At 43.3% G+C, this 17500-nt stretch overlaps 1 protein-coding gene across 1 annotated transcript in view; it reads right to left on the bottom strand.

Annotated features, from left to right (window-relative positions):
• Positions 1–17500, bottom strand: part of dnah9 (dynein, axonemal, heavy chain 9) — a 107695-nt gene that overhangs the window by 62109 nt on the left and 28086 nt on the right. Inside the window, exons 29-40 of the mRNA XM_042083479.1 lie at positions 14255–14412; positions 13387–13525; positions 11305–11592; positions 8710–8920; positions 8188–8315; positions 7443–7551; positions 6839–6986; positions 6408–6582; positions 5799–5972; positions 5388–5595; positions 4675–4840; positions 3064–3166 (exon numbers count right to left, since the gene is read on the bottom strand). Of these exons, the coding sequence (XP_041939413.1) occupies positions 3064–3166; positions 4675–4840; positions 5388–5595; positions 5799–5972; positions 6408–6582; positions 6839–6986; positions 7443–7551; positions 8188–8315; positions 8710–8920; positions 11305–11592; positions 13387–13525; positions 14255–14412 (2007 nt within the window). The remainder of the gene's footprint in view (positions 1–3063; positions 3167–4674; positions 4841–5387; positions 5596–5798; positions 5973–6407; positions 6583–6838; positions 6987–7442; positions 7552–8187; positions 8316–8709; positions 8921–11304; positions 11593–13386; positions 13526–14254; positions 14413–17500) is intronic.

Below are 17500 nucleotides of genomic sequence, written 5' to 3'. Positions count from 1 at the left end.
GCATGCAGACTACTTGATGTGCTTTCAAAGGCAAAGCCTACAGTATCGACCGGAGGAAACCCAACCACCCAGCCCACCAGATGCACCATAACCGGCTGACTTCACGAGAGAGGATTAAAGCCCCGTCCTCCAGGACCAAACTTTGTTTGGAAAGGAGAAACTTACTTCGCTTTCGTAATTTAGATCAGAGACCAGTGATCATTGTCTGGGAAGCAAACACGTCTGCATAATGAATTATTTACTTGACACTTTTCTGACTGAGACAAGAAAAGACCTTGGTTGGAAAACTTGAGTTTTTGTGCACTGTAAACATTCCAAAACAATGAATTGAATGCCTTCTACAGTATACAGTAAAAAAGAACCAACCAGCTCAACTTAGCCCAGTCAAGACATCCCATTGCTTTGACTGAGTTAAGTTATGTGAATGTTAGTGTCAAGTTTATTACACATACCAGTGACAACTCAAACTCAAACTTTGAAAAAAAAAAGAGTAGTGGTGGATGGTTCATGGTCTGGGCAGGTATAAGAAGGAAAGCCAACTTTGCTGGGATTGGCTTTCACCACAAATGGATTCCAAAATTGTAATGGGTTGTCTCCTGTTGTTATTTTATTCTCATTTAGATATGAAGTCACAAGGCTAAGATGCCTCAGGAGATTGTCAAACTTGATCAGAGAAATTTCTGGACAGCAATGCTCCGCCAGTCTAACCAGAGTCACTTTGATGATCGCATAACGTATCTGTGCTCAACGTTTTCTGTTGTTGACTTTGCTTCCCGGATATTTTTTTTTTCCGCGCACTCGAGAAAAGGCCAAGCCATTTCACATCGCTGTCTGCCTGCGCGACTGGACTCGGGCTCACACTGTGGCTACCAACCCGGAACGTAAACACACTTCACCGGGAGCAACTGGCTGAATGGCTGAGGCATTTAGAAAGACAGCGTGGCATTGTGCAGTGAAAACAAAAGCACGACGGAACACAAGGTTGAAAGGGGGAAAACAAAGCTTGGGATCCATCACTAAGTGGATTGGTGTGTTTCGTTGATTAAAATTAGGATTAGACCAAAATTAGTCCAAATGTTGCTCTCCTTTTACAGTTCTTGCTAAGATAAAATGTGGGCAAGATGTTGATGTCTCTCAATTCTGAGCATTTCCTTTTTCAACCTCATTAGGGATAAAAACAACTATAATGTTGCTGATATCATTTTCATGAAGGTGACGGTAACAAGAAATGTGAGCCTGCAACTTGGTTTCTGGAGAAATAAGATAAGATTAAGATAATAATAATAAAAGATCATTTTTATTGCCTTCCTGTTTTTTTTCTCCTGCTTTAGTTTAATGGGAAACAGTAGCCTGTCTCAACTTACTGTAATTAGTCTGAAAGTCTGAACCATCCAAAAAACATGCTTTCACACTGCTTACTGGTTGATCTGGACCGAGACCACCTCCTTTGATCTGACCACACTTTGGCATTTTGGTCTGAGCTGTGGTCTAGGACACCTTTCATACCTGATAGGGAAAGTCTGAACGGTCAGGGCCAAACAATTGTGTGAAAGCCCCTTAAGAGGTCATGTTTTGTATTATAATGTATCTGGATAATACAAACAGTTTCATCATCATTGGATCTCTGCAAGCTCTTTCACAATTGCATCACCATATCGCTGGAGGATTTAATGCATGAAATAGTATGTATCGATTATCAAAGCACTTAAATAAGCCATATGCACCAATTTTAGCAAAAATGACCTTAATTGTGCAGGTTGAGAGTCGTTCTGATTTTTCTACAACACTTTTTGGGTCGTTTGGTGGGTGCTTCGTGTCCCCCTAGTGCTTCTCCGCGGAAAAACTGAATATGCAACTTTCTGGTTTTTATTGTCAACCATGTGTTTAGCTTGGTTTCTTGATGGCTAGCTCGCAAGCTAGTGGGGGTTTAGCGTAGCAGTCACTTGCTACCGAAGCTGCAGGGGGAGCTATGTTGTGAAAAATGCGAGCCCAAATCAGGGGAAAACCCAGAAACAGCGAAGGAATAACCAGACCTGCATAGGGCTTCTTTAAGTGAAGTGTGCCATAGGCTACATGTGAATTCAGGCTTTTTTGGAAGACATTTCACATCTTTTTGCCATGATGAAGTAAAGAATATTAGAATGGAGGTAAATTCCTCACTGAAACATACATTTTGTAAGCACGTGCATGTCTCCACTCTTGTCTGGTTATCTGCTGTGACAGTTACCGCGATGACAGTGACGGTAACCTGTGGTGAGGACCTACTCTGATGTAGTGGCCGGGACAGTCAGGTCAGCCCACAGGGACAAAAAAATGTGTGCCGTGTCACCTGAATATCAACTGAGTGTGAAACAAGCGTGGGTGTTTTTTGTGTGTGTTGTGAGGCTGAGGACCTTTGTAAACATGTTTTTACACATGAAGGGCCTACAAGACGGGAGTCATTTGCTGAGAGTGGTAGAGTATCTCCCAGCATCTGATTAAAATCCATCTCTTATCGTTTAATGTGTGCTCATTGAGAGGCACTGCATTGAGGTTTTGTTTAAAAAGGGTGCAATTTCTGTTGGGTCCACAAGGCTGCCACGTCAAGTCCTCAATGTTCACATAAACATGACTAAATCCATCTTTTGTGGGGGGACGTGGACAAACAAGAAGGTGCAAAAACTGGGGCGAACCCTCTGAAGTTAAACTCTCACACATGGGAATGCTGACTTTTAACAAGCCCACCTGGCACACCACCTGGACAAGGGGAGCTCGGAACCTCAGAGACAACAGCTTCGGGAAGCGCGGAGAGGTGTACCCTGAGATAGCAGTGTACAGATGGGCGACTGGAATTATGGAAATACTACAGATAGGCTGGTGAAGTGGAAATGTGCTAGCCTTCTGTGTGTGTGTGTGTGTGTGTGTGTTTATGAATGTGCATGTGTGCAGGCTGTGTGTGTGTGTGTGTGTGTGTGTGTGTGTGTGTGTGCGCGTGTGTATGGTGTGTGTGCGTGTGTATGGTGTGTGTGTGTGTCTGTGTGTGTGTCAGAGCATTTCCATCTCTGTGTGTGGTATATGTCGAACCTGCAGGCGTGGGTTGATGGTAAAGCTGCCAGCTGTCGGGTTCATGCAGGCCATGTACTGGACGCTGTGCACCTCCTTCAGCTGCAGCTTACTCCTGTCATACCTGATAAGACATGGCAGGGGGAGAGTGAGAATCATCACACACACACACACACACACACAAAGAGAGAGAGAGAGCCCCCTGCCCCCCCCCCACACACACACACATACTGATACATACACAATAAGGCTGCTCATTTATGGCGAAAATCATAATGATGGTTATGTTCAATAATAATAATAATAATATTAATCATTATAATAATAATAATAATAATAATAATAATTATAATAATAATAATAACAATAACAATAATAATTAAAGATAATTATAATAATAATGATAATTATAACAATAATTGAAACTGAAATTACATTTGGAATTCAATTAATTATACAGATGCACACATCACAACACACACAGAGACACTCACATACGGTACATAAATAAGCAGATTTGCATCTCACACCATTAATATACTGATATTATCATGTGGAGTTCCCCTTCACACACACAAACACACACCCTGCTCTATATGCATGGCCTGTCTACCTCTCCAGCTCAGAGTCCCCTTGGCTGGTAGAGCTACACGGGCTCTATCCCCCCTTCCTCTCCCCCGTCTCTCTGATCCACTCTACTGTAGCCGCCGCAATTCCTCCGACACAATTTTTTCACAATCCCCTCTGCCGCGCGCCATCTGAAGACACATCAAATCCATCACGGCTCCGCGCGGCATGGGCCGTCTTCGCCCAATGAGCCGTTCGGGTGGAGTGCCATACTGTATCCCAGCGCATGCGCTGCGGTGACGGATTCGCCACGAGGGGATCGTCCGCCGTCCGTGTGCCCGGCGGGTGTAATAGAAACACACTCCGAATTCCCCATTAACGGAGTTACGAGTCACCAATCTTCCACCCCTCAGTAAGGGAGGAGGTTCATACGCAGCAAGTCTGAACAGAACTAGGGAGCACTGCATGGGGCAAGCTACCAGCATACCACAAGAGGGGTTCAGGGGTCCGATTCTGACCCACGGTCATTTCCCAGGCCTATTCGCATCTCCCTCTCTCACTCACTTCCTGTCAATCTGTACTATCCTATCACAAATGAAAAGCTAAAAACATATTTTTTTCATCTGATTTGAGCTGTGTGTGAGTAGGGTAGCAGTATGGTGTGGCGTACCAGTGGTTGTAGTCCAGGTTTCTGTGTGTGTGTGTGTGTGTGTGTGTGTGTGTGTGTGTGTGTGTGTGTGTGTGTGTGCGTGCGTGCGTGTGTACAGAGACAGTGAGAGAGAGAGAGAGGTTATGTGTGTGAGTGTATGTAGTGGATGTAGTTCTCATGTGTGTATGTGTGTGGTGTGTGTGTGTGTCTGAATGTGAGTGGTGTGGTGTGTGTGAGTGTACCAGTGGATGTAGTTCCTGTGTGTGTGTGTGTGACGTGTGGCATTTGTGTGTGTCTGTGTGCGTGTGTGTGTGTGTGTGTGTGTGTGTGTGTGTGTGTGAGTGAGTGTATCAGTGGATGTAGTTCCTGTGTGGGTGTGTGTGGCGTGTGGCATGTGTGTGTGTGTGTGTGTGTACCAGTGATTGTAGTCCATGTGCTGGCGGATGAGAGTGTGTGGCTGCACAGTTCCGTAGGCATCCACCTCGGGCATGTTCATGTCGTCGATGAAGTAGATAAGCCGCTTGCTGCCGGGGGGCCCGTAGTTCCTCCCGGCCTTCTTCTCCAAAGGCTTCTCTAAAACCGCTGGAGTGACAGGGGACCTTTGTTGAAATCAGAGGACTGGAAAGCCATTTTTCAACAGTGAACATGAACAGTACAGATATTTATGGTACACTGCCGCGAGATTCAGAGATTCCATGAGATTCTTTTTTTTTTTTAGGAAAAACAATGTGCATGGCAACTTGAGCACTGACTGCACTCTGTAATTGAAGCAGCTTTTGTTTGGATTAACAAATACAGTATGATTAATCTACCAAAAGCTGGTCCTAGATTTGCAAACAAATCATTGTCTCATGTGCTCTTTTTCAATTTTCAGAACATTCCCTCAACCATGCAACCCTTGGTGAGCTGCTCCTCCCTTTGCCTTCCAAAAATATTTAGACAGACGAAAGAGGTTATGCTGGATAGTCATTTTGCTTTAAGTGCTTACACATAACTCGGTCAAGGGTATGAGACATGAGAATAACAAATCAAATCAATTCGAGGGTAGACAGGGGGAAAAAAACCCAAACATGATTGCGGGGGAGAGCCAGAGAAAAAAAATGGCGCAAAGGTCGCCAGGCCTCCATACCCTGCAGCATGGCAGATGTGGTGTAGTAGTTGAAGGGCACGTTCTTGATGACATATTTGTCTGAGTCGAGCGAGCTCAGCTTGTCGCCCACCAGGACGGACTTGCCCGTGCCCGCGTTGCCCACGAGCATGATGGGCCGTCGCCTCTCCAATAGCCGGTCCATGAAGTAGCGCACGCGGATGGTCTCCGAAGTGGGCACCAAACAGGCCTGCGGGGCCAGTGAAACATGTTACAGCACATTTAGGAGGCAACATTAATGAGATTTTAAATGGCCAATGAAAATATCCATTTTTGGACGGACTTCAACATAATTTGTTGGGGTTGTAATTTGTAATTAATACATTACAACCCTAACCATAGGCTATTATATTGTAAATGTTGACTTCAGTGTTAAATGCAAAGGTTACAAACCTGCAGTGGAATGTCCGGGTCCATCTCAAACTTGGGAACCATTTTGGACCATGGCTCAAATTTCTTGGTGTCTGGGTCGATGTAATAGTCAAACACAGTGCCTTGAGAGGGGAACTTGATGGTCTTGAATTCAGTCACCCACCATTTGCTGAACTCCACTCTGTAGTCCACTAGCTGTGATAAAAAAGCAAACAGTATTACCTAAGGAAAGACTTCATTACTGTGTGGTCACTCCTTTTGTGTCAATTTTTAACTATTGTTAATATTCTGTAAGTCCATAACCATAACCATAACCATTTAAATGAAGTCATCAATGTATTGTACAAATACGTTAAATATTGCCCTGATCCTTTCCGTAATTTAAAGAATAAATCAATTATTTAGGATGTTTGAGCAGTGGTACAGCAGGTGGTACTGATCAAAAGAGCCACATTTGAGTATAACGTGACTTAACTGGGGATTCAATATCTCAGTACCTGTGTACCTGCCTCTGTAACTTAAGCGGATCACCTCTCAAAATGGCCGCGCCAGCAAATTCAGCAAATCCCTAATAACTTCTGTTGTATGGCAATTAAAGTCTTGAATCTTGAATCTTGAATCTCCACAAACCTGGTCCTGGAACATGGCTCCCCCGAAGGCCCAGATGGCGGCGAAGGCAAAGTAGAGTTCGTACAGCTCCTTGGGGCAGTCTGGCGGCGTGTGCTCTGGGATGAGCAGACACTCCAGAAGGTAACACAACATCTGGACCATGCTCTGCTCCGGGATGGGGATGATCTTCTTAAACCTTCACACATCACATCAAGAAAATGTCAACACCTTTGTGAGGCGAGACTTTACAATAACACAACAAGGTCAACATGATTTCTTTTCACCCATTTACTACAAGCTTAAAGCATTGATTAAAAATATCTAATAAATACAGTATATCGGTCACATTTGAATTGAAGTCATAGAATACCGAAACGCTGGAAATGCCACTGGTGAAGCGACTGAATCAGAAGGTAACAATGTCAAAGGAAGTATGAAATATTCAGTCCTACCTTGATCTGAGGGTCTCCAGGCACGAAGGAAGGTACTTATCAAACAGAATAGTCAAGTTTGCCTTCTCTGATTGGACTTCTCTACTGTCAATCCAGCTGGACACGGGGGGATTCCACCCCAAATCGGCAGGGTTGATATACAAGATGCCTGCGTAGGAGTTCACAAAATGCAAAGAATTCACATGCATTGCCAGAGAGACAGAGGGTTAAAAAAGAGACTATGCTTTTACTTCTCCATGCTACCATATTATGGCAGTTCAATTAGATGACTCATGTTTCATAGGTTGATCTGAGCTTTAAGCAACTCACACTTAAGTCTTTTTAAGTCTGTTACTAACATGGTGAGAGCAATGCCAAGAGCTGAAGAACCAGAAAAAAAAATATGTGGATTTTTACTTCACCGAACACAAGCCCGAATTTCAACTGCTTCAATGGGATATACTTTCAGAAACATATCATCTGCATCCACTGGCCAGAGAGGATGCAGTATAGCCTAGCCATTTCTACACTGTTCTGGACATGTTCAATGCAATACTGTCACCCACACTAAGCTGTAAGGCATTTTATTTTCACGCAGGTAGAGAATTGGGGCAAGGCAGCTCACCAGCTCGGGAGACTGTGGCGGGGGTGGCCGTGCGGAGATGACTGATCTCAAACACCAGTCTCATGGTGGGGTTGAGAGGAATGCGCTCATTACTGGCCAGAGTCAGGACCTGCACAGCACAGCACGCACGCACGCACACACACACACACACACACACACACACACACACACACACACACACACAGGATGAGGAGTCAGTGGGAGGCTGCGTGTCTCCTAAGGGACATACTGCTGGAGCTGAACAAGTACACATCTTATGTTAGTTTGAACAGGAGGCTGTGCACATGGGGAAAAATATATTCCATTGTACAATTGATATACCATTGTCAAGTGCTGAGTGAAGAATGAGGAATGATAGCAATTGTCATGTAGCTGTCACTCTTTCATCTGACAATACGTGTGCAGAGCTCTTTGTGTTAGACAGAAGGCCACCAGATAAAAAAGATGGGTCCATTTTGAGTATAATGGTACACCAATGTATTACTAAGTATTGACAAGATGTTAAGGTTTTGGTGTTGGAGGACTGAAGAAAACATTCCTTTTTCTGTAAACAAATGTGAACAGTTATCGTGTATTCTTTAATCACATGTCTACCATTCATTATTGGGCCGTCCTAAACCACCTGGGTTTCTCATTTTTCATAGGTAATGTAATTTGTTTTCAGAAGTAACCCCCCTTTAGCTATGGACAGTTTAATATAATTACATTACAGTGGGCTTATTGGTAATCAATATCCACGATTTACCTTGTTATCGTCCATGACTGTGTTCAAAGACTCAATCCACATCGGATCGATATCTCCATCCAGTACAATCCACTTCGGCCCATTGTGGGTGATATTGGCCAATTCACGCATTATATTAGAGAAAAGGCCTGTGAGAAAGGACAGCTAGTGAGAGTGGAAATCCGCTGAATGAAATGGCAAGCAGCAGCCTGCCGGTGACAAATGATGTTTGGGGACAAGTTTGGAGCATTTGAGCACATCAAAACTATTAAAAGATTTACAGGGAAAAGTTGCGAAAAGGGCTGCATTTCCCTCTTCTGTGACTGAGAAGTCTTTTTGGTTGCTCAACCAGAAAATATCCCCCCCCCCCAAAACATTCTGAAATATGATTTTGTCTCTCAAAGGAAGTTTGTAACAGTCTCATTTCAGTATTTCTAAGCCTGTCAGACAAAAAAACGACAGATCCAGCCACTCTCTCCAGTCGGTGTTTCTTATTCTGCCAGTTTGTATCGTCAATGCTCCCGCTCCTGTGCCAGGCCTCACCGTCTTTCCACTCCCGAGTGGCCGGGTTGATGATGCCAAACAGCTCGTCGTTGGTGACAGCTTTGGGGTTGAGGTCCGCCCAGACCGGCCGGCGCTTCATGTTGTGGTAGGTCTTGTTCAGGGACCTCAACACCTGCGACTTCCCCGTGCCAGCGTTGCCTACCACGAAGACCGAGTGGCGCACCGCCAGCAGCTCCTCGAGCTGCACCACCTGAGAGACAGAGAGAGAGAGAGAGAGAGGGAGAGAGAGAGAGGGAGAGAGGAGGGAGAGAGAGAGCGGGAGGAAGAGAGAAAAGGTGGATAGGGAAAAGAAAGAAAGGGGAGTGAGAGAGAGAGGGAGAGGGAAAAGAAACAGAGCCAGAAAAAGAGATACATTTGAGACAGAGACAGAGAAAGAGAGCATGTCAGAAAGAAACCGCATGAAAAAAGTAAATACTCACAACATGCACAACTGGGAATACAGCTGCTACAGATGGTCTTTACATTTGAAAATAAAATGAGCAAACACACGCCAGTCCCATCAAATCATGGCCTATTCTTTCTCATCACACAGTGTCTGATAGTGCTGTCAACGTGCAGCTCATTGTCAATGTCCGATAAAGGGCTGAACTGGAGCTCTGGGTGCGGAGTAATTGCAGACTGTTGGCTCGGGGGAAAAAAACTCAATTGGACTTTAACGGCCATTAAGATCTGTGGGAGAAACAACCCGAGTGAACCCGACAAATCCCCTTTGTCCTTCATGCTGATGGCGTAATCAATCCATGGCATCGACAAGGCTCCCCGCAGCTTGCTTCACAGAGACTGGCATCTCAAAAGCAGAGACGGTCATCCCTTTGATGCACTGCCTACCAGGGGGTTGAGGCTAATGTTGCCACTGGCCGTTAACATGGCTTCTATTCAGACTTTTCAGGCTACTCATCCATGATTATGGAAGACACAAGAGAGGGATTGTAGGCAAAAAATAGAAATAAAAAACTTTGAGGTGATTCAAACTGTGCTTGCAGTAATCACAACGCACTGACTTTCACTTTCCCCTGAATGGGAACCTTCTGGAGTTTTTGAAGACGGTGTGCTCTTTACCATTCTCCTGCAGACAGTGGCAGGGGTTAAATGCCTGCCCAGAAACACTCGGTCGGTGTTGATGGAGTGTTATTATGTTGTTTTCATGCTCCCTTGACCTGCCCAAGATTGTGCTTATTTCCCCTGGCTCCAGCTGATATCTAAATCATGCCCTGTTGACTTAAAAATTAGGGCCCGCATCTGGCACCTGAGGCACTATTACGGCACGACTCGGGCTTTTGTTATATTTGCCCGATGGATCTGAGAGCACACCTCCCTGACACTAATGCATGTCTCACTTTTGAGATGAAACAGAAGGTTTACAGCTCGTGTTCGTGCAGGAAAGGAAATGTGCGGGAAAATAAAATGGGAAGCTATAGAGACCGGCTGATTGCCAGATCCATCATAGTCCGGCTCATCATTCCGGGGGAGTTCTTCGGCAGACTCTCTGGGTCTGTGCTGCATCCCTCAGGCAGTGAGCTGTGTGTGTGTGTGTGTGTTTGTGTGTGTGTGTGTGTGTGTGTGTGTGTGTGTGTGTGTGTGTGACTAGGCTCTGCAAAGCCTGTCAAATACTTGCTAATGCAACTCAACAAGGAATCCGCACGCGCCTCATTCCGAATCATAAATCAGCCCTGTGTCAAGGGTCTATGGGGTGCACATCTAGCAGCACATAAAAGGCTCGAGAGGGGCATTTTAAATGCCATTATGCCAGTCAAATGTTTGTGTGAAATGTTTGTGTGACAGTAGACTTGTGCCAGCTTGCCAATGAGGTTTCATGTGGGGTTTCCAAATACCAGCTGTTTCTCTTGTCTCAATGATGTTCAGGCGAAGTGGATGATTTGTTTATTTATTTATTTTTGCTGAGTGTGATTTAATAACCTCAGATCAGCACAAAAATACTTCTCTCGCAAAAGGCACACATCCATTATGGGCCACTGTGCAATATTTAAAAGAGCAATTACAGCTAAAAGCAAATATTTAACATGCTGAGAGGCAGAGGACTGCTTAATCAGACTGACTTGCATGCGACGGGCACGAGAGATATACGGCCAATATGCGGACAGCATCACAATTCATCACAGTACTCTGAAATGTTTGCTAGAAGGAGCATATCATGATTGATTTGCTGGCCATATATGGAACGACGAGAGTGTTGTGTCCAGAACCACCATTCTCTTCCTCAAAAGCAAACCACCATGCATTAGTGCTTTGTACTAGTATTAGTATAAGTATCATGTATTAGTGCTTTGTACTAGTATTAGTATAAGTATCATGATAAGTATCATGTATTAGTGCTTTGCACTAGTATTAGTATAAGTATCATGTATTAGTGCTTTGCACTAGTATTAGTATAAGTATCATGCATTAGTGCTTTGCACTAGTATTAGTATAAGTATCATGTATTAGTGCTTTGCACTAGTATTAGTATTATGGTAGCAACAGTATAGATGTTGCAGTAGTGGTTGTTATTATTATTGTTGTTGTTTTTTTTAGTTTCTGTAATTACTATGCTATTAGTGCTTTATAAATGCCTACCTTCAGTACAAAGTTGTCCTCAGCCTGCAGCTTGAGATCCAAGACAGACTGCTTCACAAACTTCTCAAAGTCCAGGTCTCGCTTGCGTGGGACGTCGAGTGCCGGGAACAGGTCAACGATGAGGCCCATGAAGACCGGCATGTCGTCCGTCACAATCTTGGGCACGTTGAAGTCTCGCAGCGCCCGCATGAGCACCTGGTCCTCAGCGCGGCCGGGGTCACCCCGCTTGAGCGAGCCAGCGACCACCAGGACAGACTTGATGGCTCTCAGACCCCAATCGTAGTGGTCCTGTGGCAGACACAGGGATACAGAGGAAGGTGTAGACAGGAAGTGCTCTTTTAAATATTGCACAGTGACCCATAAGAGAAGTTGGATAAATGACGCATGGTACACCTAAAGCCTAGTATAATAAAATGTCATAAGCGATATTCAAAAAAACTTAAATCATATCCTCACTCTTATTGTTCTTTTTGTTATACTGTGTATATATCTCACATATGGGATGCACTGTAGCATAAAAAAAAAACACATAAAACAGCATCTAAACACAAATTTGCTCTGACCTATACCGATAGTGCTGCATTTTGCAAACTCATACGGCTGAATGTCATGATACACAGTATAAACAGGTGAAAACTGGCACATTAATGTATTTGTTCAAGCTGCACAGTCTTGACTCAAGGTACCCTTTGCCAAATTGGATTTGTGTCATTTCATATTTTTTACAGTCTTCCTGTCCCTCAAGCTTTTCTTATTGTGAACCAAGACCAACCAGACTTGCATTCTATCACCAACAGACTTAAATATATTTTTCTTGTGGAATTCAGCTCTGCCAAGTAAAGAAATATGGGTGTAATAACATAAGCTGAGCTGTCACCTACATATGACATATGAGAATATAGAGTGCCCATAACCAATATCATGTCAAAATGTAACTATGTTTAAGATGAAAATGAGTAAGTTAACATACACCGTGCACTACATAGGGCTACAGTGCTGCAGTAACCACACAGTGAGAACTGGTGGCGATAGCCATATTAGCTCATTTATTGACATGTGGCAGGCCACAAAACAGGACGGTGGTTGACTTTAAAGGAGACTGTTACTAGCTATTTTCAGAGGTTTCATGAAATGGTCTGACTTTAAAGGGATTCATGCCCTAAGAACTTCCTTGTCTTTGTGCCTGCTGACTCACAATTGTTTGTTGTGCCATTAAATTAGCGAGAGATTTTTGCCCAGTGTTTAAATTAGCATTAGTTTGTGTGGGTCGATATTACATTTACATTTACATGTATTCTTTGGCAGACACGTTTATCCAAAGCGACTTACAGCAATGGAATAATATTTAAGCTATTAACATCTAAGCATTTTAACATTTAAGCTACAGTGCTACAGCTACAGCAATAGAATAACATTTAAGCTACAGTGCAGAGGAGACTATAGCTAGGAGTTTACCACTGCATCTGTCAATACTAGTACTAGCTGATAGAAGTGCCTACATAGTTAGTAGCCTACTAGTCAAGTATGGTAGGAGGAGAAGTGGTAGAAGAGGAGGTAGAGGATGGAACTGGTGTGTGAGGTTGTCAGCATTGCATAGCATGTTGCATATCATACAGATAAATTCACTACATCAGTTGTGCAAGAACACAACCCAAACAATAGTAAAATATTATTTGAAACTGCCTAGGTTATTTCCAAGGTTATATTAAATTGGAAAAGCCTAGGCAAAGACGTTTTCTCCGCAAACTAGTCATTATGTTTCATCACCCAGTGATCAAATATTACTGTTCAGACGGCCCACACCATCTGTCATAACTGGGATGGTTGGAGAGGCCGTTTATCCTACCACTGGTCTAGACTTTAGACCGCTGGAGCTACACGTCAGCCATTAGGATTATTTAATGTTCCTACGCTCAATTAAAACCCTTCCGAACAACACCGGTGGAAAAACCCGGAACGATTAAATGGAGATGTTGGCCCACATTAGCCATTAGCTTCTGACAAGCACTAGAAAGAGAGAGAGAGAGAGAGAAAGAGAGAGAGAGACAGCTGTGCTGCTATGGCGGGTGATGGAGTGGGGACCTGTTTGGACAGCAGCTCCTTGCAGAGCTGGTACAGCGTGATGAATTTCCTGGCCAGGAGGCGCGCCTCGATGAAGCCCTCGGCCACCAGCATGATCTCACAAATGAGCTCAAAGTCCGGCACCACCATGGCACATGGCCTGCAGGGGACACAGGTCCAGACGGTCATAAACAGCATCACAGAAAGAGCAAAAAAAAAGGTCTCTAAATACCCAGTGGAACACAACAACAAAGGCAAAGGACATTTCATATTTTAACACTATAGACTGAAGTTGATCATAACAAATACAATATGACACCAGTTACCATTCTTATATGAATGTACTGTACTTCAAAGTGCTTCAACTCTTGAGTGTTAATGTTGAATGCTAATATATACTAACTGCTAACTGCATGTTTTAATACAGGAGTCTTCATTTAAAAATCACATTCTGGACCTATTAAGATATTAAGCAAGATTGAAATATAAGGCCACTACAAAAATAGATAAATGTGAAATTCAACATCTACATGTATTTGTGGGTAATTACACTTTAATTCAAGGTGATAAAATGAACTACCCACTGCTAACATTGCTAATGAATGCATTATTTCAATATCATAACATGTTATTAAAAATGAATTCTGATTTCACATCTGGTTGAAGCCAGTAAATTGCTCTCAAGTATTACTTGAACTTTTCTACTTAAACCTTTATGCTAAAATGTAACACCACAGTAGTATAATAAGACGTTTATATTTCAACAGCACTGGCAGTAATGGTGGGAGTAGTTGCAGGAGTGGGACTGAATGTAGGAGAGCAGAGCACACACTGCAGCTGTGGCCTGCTTGAGCAGCAGCAGAAGCCAGCCTGTGGGCGGATGTCTCACCGAAACAGGGCCTTGAGGTTCTCGGGCAGCTCGGTTCTCCCCGCGTACCCGGGGTTCATGGTGATGAAGATCCCCACGGAAGGGAACAGGTTCACCTCCTCCCCCATGAAGTTGAAGCGCTTCTTTTTGTCCCTTATGGCATCCTGGATGCTTTTGACCTGGCGAGAAGAAAACACAGGCAATCAAAGCTACCAAATGCAACCAAATTTAGCTTCTGGAGCTAAAATAACCTCGCACCGCATGATTAAACGCTATTGATTCTTAATGTACATAATAATGAGCCACTGCTATTATATATTCAGTGAAACTTCAGGAGTTCAATAGAAGTATAAATGTATACATAAAATACATAATAAAGCTCATGACAGATAACCTCTATTAATGTTAATGTGTAATATCTCATTAGCATAATGAAATATTAACAGTTAATGATAATATCTATATATATATATATATATATATATATAGTGAATCACTGAATTCCCTGTGTGGGATTATAGCTAGAGCTGAAGTGTGAAGATGACTATCTTCTTTCTTTTTATTTTTTATTTTTTTATTTTAAGGTTTATTTAGACATGGACAGTGCACATTAATGAACATAAAAATGTAAATGCGCCAGAATTAGCCAAAATGGCTATTTTGCATCTGTTGTCCATGGGCCGATGTTAACAGGCCAGATGTGCCTACAAGAAACTCTACACACATCATTGCAGACCTAAAAGATAAAACAACACTTTACACATAAGATGTACTATAAAAAAGACAAACAAGTGATAATAAGTAATAAAATGAGGGAGAAAAAAGAAAAGAAGAAAAGATAAGAAGAGAGAGCATGGGGCAGGGATGGTAAGTGTGCAGTCGCCTGGTAAAACTGGCAAGCAGAGTCAATAGCGGTGTGTTATTGTGTGTTTTTGTTCAATGTTGACAGGTCTGGTTGCTGATTAGCCACTTCTTTAGGTTGGATTTGAATATGTCATACGTTTTCATGTCTCTAATATAGGATGGTATTGTGTTCCAGTCATGTGCAGCTCTAATAGAAAAAGCTGATTTTTTCTCAGTTGAATTACACAGTCTCCTCTAACTGCGCTACGTGTAGATCTGTAAGTGGGTGGATTTGTTTTTACAAACTGATTTAGAACTGGAGGAGCCAGTCCATTGATAATCTTATACACTAAACAGGAGTTAGTGTATTTCACCAGATTTTCCCAACTTAATATCTTATATTTTTTAAAAATTGGACAGTGGTGATGATATCTGGGCTTTTTATCAAGGACTTTAAGAGTCTGTTTGTACAGTGACTGGACAGAGGTATAGGAAGTGGTACCTGACTGAGACCAGGTTGTTAAACAATATGCAATGTGGGAGAAGATCATTGAGTGCATGTACATTATTGCAGCCTCAGTTGGCATACAGTTGCGGATGTGTCTGAAGTTTGCCAGATTGAACTTGACTCGTTGACAAACCTTTTTTATGTGAGGTTTAAATGATAACTGATTGTCAATAAGTACAGTACTCCAAGATACTTAAACTCAGACACTACTTGCAGTCTCTCCCCTGCCACTAATACATCAGGTTATGTAAAATGTTTTTTTGACTTGCTAAAAAACATGCACACGGTTTTGGATATATTCAATTGTAAGCAATTTTGGTTTAACCATGCAGTGATATGTTGCATCAAGCTTGTTAACTGATTTGCGGCCTGAACTGCACTGCTGCTGTGCACAAAGATCACTGTATCATCTGCATACATTTGAGTGTTGGCATCGGGGCAGACATTTGGCAAATCATTTACATACAGTGAAAATAAGAGTGGACCCAATATAGAGCCTTGTGGGACACCTGTGGGTATGCCAAGCGATTGTGATAGATGGTTTTTCACTCGGACAAACTGTGACCTATTTGATAAGTATGATTCAATCCAATTAATGGCGCAGGAAGAAAAGTTAAAAGTTGATAATTTGGATAAAAGTACCCCATGATTGATGGTATCAAATGCCTTCTTTAAGTCTAAAAAAATAGCTCCTATTACCCCTCCTTGGTCTACTAAAGATTTAACTTTTTCTAAAAAAAGTTCTTTTCTTAAACGCCGTGGCCAGTTTCATGACTACTTCCACGCCTCTGTGGAGTCTGAAAAGAACCTCCATGCTTGGGTGCGTCCCTTTCCCCTGCGGTCAGTGGGAGGAGGGAGGATGCAGGGGCAGCCGGCGAGCAAGCCGATGCCTTTCAACACCGGAGAGAGAGAAAGAGTCCAGGGCCGACTGCAAAAGCTCGCAGTGGAAAGATAAACCATTGTGCAGCCCAGGTTATCAAAACCCATTCAGTGTTTTTCCTCCAAAAGATGTAAGTAAACTCAATGCCACCACAGCCATTCACGGCCACTTCTGGGGACACTTCAAAACTGTCCCAGTATAACCAACAGAGGTGCACCACATATTGCATACTATATGCAGGCTTAGTTGCTAGAAGCTGATAGAAGAAAGATATGAAGCTACACTTTCTCTCTCTCTCTCTGTCTCTCTCTGTCTCTCTCTCTCTCTATTTGGGGCAGCCGTGGCCCACTGGTTAGCACTCTGGACTTGTAACCGGAGGGTTGCCGGTTCGAGCCCCGACCAGTGGGCCGCAGCTGAAGTGCCCTTGAGCAAGGCACCTAACCCCTCACTGCTCCCCGAGCGCCGCCATTGTAGCAGGCAGCTCACTGCGCCGGGATTAGTGTGTGCTTCACCTCACTGTGTGTTCACTGTGTGCTGTTTGTGTTTCACTAATTCACCGATTGGGTTAAATGCAGAGACCAAATTTCCCTCACGGGATCAAAAAAGTATATATACTTATACTGTCTCTCTCTCTCTCTCTGTCTCTCTCTGTCTCTGTCCTGCTGTGAACTCAAAGTCTGGGGTTACAACCACAGCCCCCATGAATTTTACATTGCTTCCTAAAGCATAGCAGACAGGGGGCTGAACTTCATGGCTGAGGAAGCTGCACTGGATCACACAGCTACCAGAGGAATAAGAGTTTGAGAGGGAGAGGAGGAAACAGAACTGCTGTGTGAGAGACGAAACTGTTGTAAAATATTAGCGCCCCCCTATCCTCCAATATAATGCGGAAATCACTGCAAGCTTTGCAGTGGATCTCAACCTTGATTACACTTCCATTTTGTCTGTGGCAGTGGAGAGAGGGGGTGTAGACAGCTAATTTGTCTCAATATTGATACGTCTGAAGTCCCTTCTGTTGGGGGTTTTGCTTAACCTA

The sequence above is a fragment of the Alosa sapidissima genome, chromosome 24, assembly GCF_018492685.1.
Source record: "Alosa sapidissima isolate fAloSap1 chromosome 24, fAloSap1.pri, whole genome shotgun sequence".
NCBI lineage: Eukaryota > Metazoa > Chordata > Actinopteri > Clupeiformes > Clupeidae > Alosa > Alosa sapidissima.
The sequence above is the reverse complement of the archived record's forward strand: the minus strand, read 5'-3'. Positions and strand labels throughout refer to the sequence as shown.